General features: G+C 33.9%; 1 protein-coding gene across 1 annotated transcript; it reads left to right on the plus strand.

Annotated features, from left to right (window-relative positions):
- Positions 1–1,243: 1,243 nt before the first annotated feature.
- On the plus strand, positions 1,244–2,743 carry LOC143593556 (protein CHROMOSOME TRANSMISSION FIDELITY 7-like; the record flags this gene model as incomplete). The annotated part of the gene is made up of 4 exons (XM_077073154.1): positions 1,244–1,382; positions 1,478–1,546; positions 1,631–1,980; positions 2,562–2,743. Coding segments are annotated over 4 exons (694 nt in total), but the record flags the coding sequence as incomplete, so codon positions are not given.
- Between the last annotated feature and the right edge of the window lie 670 nt (positions 2,744–3,413).

Below are 3,413 nucleotides of genomic sequence, written 5' to 3' on the forward strand. Positions count from 1 at the left end.
CATGTAAATATACTATATGTAAACGCATACTCAATTTCTTTTATGATTCCCCATACATGTATATTTCCATTGGTTATTTTCTTATTGATTCATCCAAAAAAACCACAAGAAAATAGCACAGGTGTTATTTATCAAGACGGGCGAGAATACGAGATATAGGAAAGATGACATGTAACTTACATGATGCAAGGTGTGGTTGATCAAATAAGTTAAGAGTTTCATAGATCATATGTAACAGCCCATCAATCCCATATTCCTAATTCCTATAGAGGTTGAGAGACCCGACCCAAGGGTGGGGTGAGGAAGGAAACGACCCAAGGCCCAGTCATCCCAAGGGCCCAAAACATTTTCTAAAAAATTATATATTTTATATATTTATATATATAATTCCAGTTTAGATAAATAAGACAATTGGATCTAAATGGTGGAGTTGGATTGTGGTTTGTGGGAGTTTGGTGGGTGTGTGTGTTACTTCATTTTATTTTTCTATATGCACAAGTTCAACTCTTCTCCCTTGTCATTTTTTACAATCTTTTTTTAACAAAATGATTACATGTACAAAAAAAGTCCTCATTTAAATCCGAAACTAGTTTTTCATTTTTAACCCCAAACACGCACTAGATATTCCGATAGGTGACTGCAAAAACAAAGAAACCGATACAAAATTGAAATTTGAAACCCTCTGGCTTTATATACTAAATAAAATTGTTAGAAATACAAATTTTATAGAAATAAGGTTGTAAAAAATTCAAAGCGGCCATATAATAATTGGATTAAAGGTATACATTTTTATGTTCGATAAGTAGCAGTATACAATGTTTAAGTTACTTACCATTTACATTGTTGTCGGTCCCACTTTCTTGATATATGGTAACTGAGTTAACATTTTGTGACCCCAAATTTTTGTTGCAGTCCAAACGCAACCCGTGTAACCCGTTTATCTAAAATGGCCAAGTGGATTGACCGGTCAACGCGGGTTGTAAACAGTCATAATAAAGTTATAAATGGGTCAACGGGTTGATTTGTACATTATAAATTATAACTTTTTATTTTTTATTCTTATTTTAAACGCATTTAACATTTTAAGTTTACTATAACCTCAACATGACTCCTTTATTAAACGGGTTGAAAAGGGTTAGACTAGCCAGCTTAAATTATTACTGTGTCTTGTTTCTGGCTGTCATGAATCGCCACCACTTTCAAGCTCTATATACACATAAACTGCCTATTTACTTTTTTATAGTTGCTTTTATTTTATTAATCATTCATGGATTTTATTACTTAAGAGCTGGCGTAACGAAAGAGTTATAGTTACACATTCGCTAGAAGCTGGGCGTGTTATTTTGGTACAGAAAGATGATCCTCTTGCTCATATTAAAAAGGTACAAAACACTTTTGTTAAATGATGAAATGTTTGATTAATATTAGTAATAATATTCATATTGATGACCCTTTATAAATGGAGGTATGATGACAGGTTGAGGAGGTTATTAAGATGATGGAGATGGAGCTTGGTGAGGGATGGATTTTTCATAAAGATTGCAAGGTGCCTATTTCAACAACTCCCTTCAACATATTCTTGATTTGACCTTTTTGACTTTTTGACCGTTTCTCGGATTCTTACTTGTAGGTTTATCTTTTTATATCCTGCAGTCGGGTTGCTGGATGTCTTGTTGCAGAGCTGATTAAAAAGGCGTATTGGTTAATTTCAAACTCAAATACAAAATCTGATGTATGCAGTACTAGGAAAGAGGGAAAGCTGACTTCAACCACTCTTCAATTTAGGAGCATTAGTTTTCAAAGAGAAACTATGAGAAAAAGCCCGTTAACTAAAGATGATAGAAAACCAGAAGACGGTCTTCTTGGAGCCATAATATGTGAAAAGGATGCAGTGCCAGCTGTATGTGGTGTTTGTGCAATTTGGGTCACACCATCTAACAGAAGAAAGCATGTTGCTACTCGTTTACTTGAGGCCACAAGGTAGATTTGATCTCCAAAAGTATCTTTTAGAGGTGTTAAAGTGGGTGGGTCGGGTGCAAGTTGAAATGGGTCGGGCTGACTTTGACGCAAACAAATTTGTCCAAAAAGTCGACTTTTTATATACAATTAACATGGCTGTTCCAAAAAAGTAACGTGCAGGTTGAAACGGGTCGGGTTGGTTTCACTCTGATCGAAACACGTTTTGTGTAAAAATGTAACTTCTTTATATACAATTAATGTGACAGGAAAAAGTAACGTGCAGGTTGAAATGGGTTGGGTTGGTTCGACATTGACCTAAACACATTTTGTCCAAAAAAAAATCTTCTTTTTATACAGTTAACATGACAGTTATAAAAAGTAACGTGCAGATCGAAACGAGTCCGGTTGGTTTGACCCAAAAACTTTTAGTCCAAAAGGCTAACTTCTTTATAAGAAGTAGCTTGCATAGCTACTTAAATCATCTGACATGTCACGGATAAAACATAACTTAAATCAACCTTTTTATCAGGTAAATGGGTGACCTTAAAATTATCTTGCATGTGGGGTATGTGTAAAGTTTTAATCTTTTCCTATGAATGTAGGAAAAGTTTCTGCTCGGGTTTGACTCTTGAACACGGTCAATTAGCATTCTCTCAACCAACAAGTGCAAGGAAGCTGTTGGCAACCAGTTACACCAACAACAAATCGTTCTTGATCTACACTACAAACTCAGTGTAAGCTATTGAACTGCCAAATCTTTAATTCGTTTCTTGCATATTATATACCAGAAACAATCTTTTTTAGTTAAACTTTAATGATGATGTGATGTTTATTTAAAGAGAAATGTGGGGATCTTAAAGTTGTCAAGAAAAAGTTACTGTGTATGAATCGGCTGCCTTTTTCATATCTCTTCTTCACCTCAGCTCTTAAGTTTTTGTGTTATTTTTTGAATAGCATCTCGGGTCATAGTTTTCTGTCTTGAAGTGTCTCTTGTATGCATTAAAAATACAGTTTTGATTAGTATGGCCACGCTTTTTCCGCTTTTTCTGTTTATTTTTTTTAGCTCACTATACGTGGTATGTTTGAGATAAGACGTAACACAAAAAAAAAGTCCATTAATAAGTAGGCCATTTTTTATGATCATGAAACACAAATCAACCATATAAAATATTTGCTACCTTAAGACCGTAACAATTAATGCTCATTTGGAATTTTTGTTAGGTTTTAACAAGATTATCAAAGAGATAAAACCTTACTTTTATCAAAACACGGATATATGTTTTAAATATTGTTAATTTAAGGTGTATAAAACCAATTTTATACATGCAAAACCCAATCCCGAATCCATATATGAAATCCATACTAATAATCACATGCATGTCACTATAAGTCCATGTATGTCAAGACTACCTTTCAAATCCAAGGAAGTATGAAAGAGATGATAAAATGGTTGG

Source organism: Bidens hawaiensis, unplaced genomic scaffold (assembly GCF_021521415.1).
Source record: "Bidens hawaiensis isolate Kalapana, Puna unplaced genomic scaffold, B.hawaiensis_p1.1 tig00042327_1, whole genome shotgun sequence".
In the NCBI taxonomy this organism is placed as follows: domain Eukaryota; kingdom Viridiplantae; phylum Streptophyta; class Magnoliopsida; order Asterales; family Asteraceae; genus Bidens; species Bidens hawaiensis.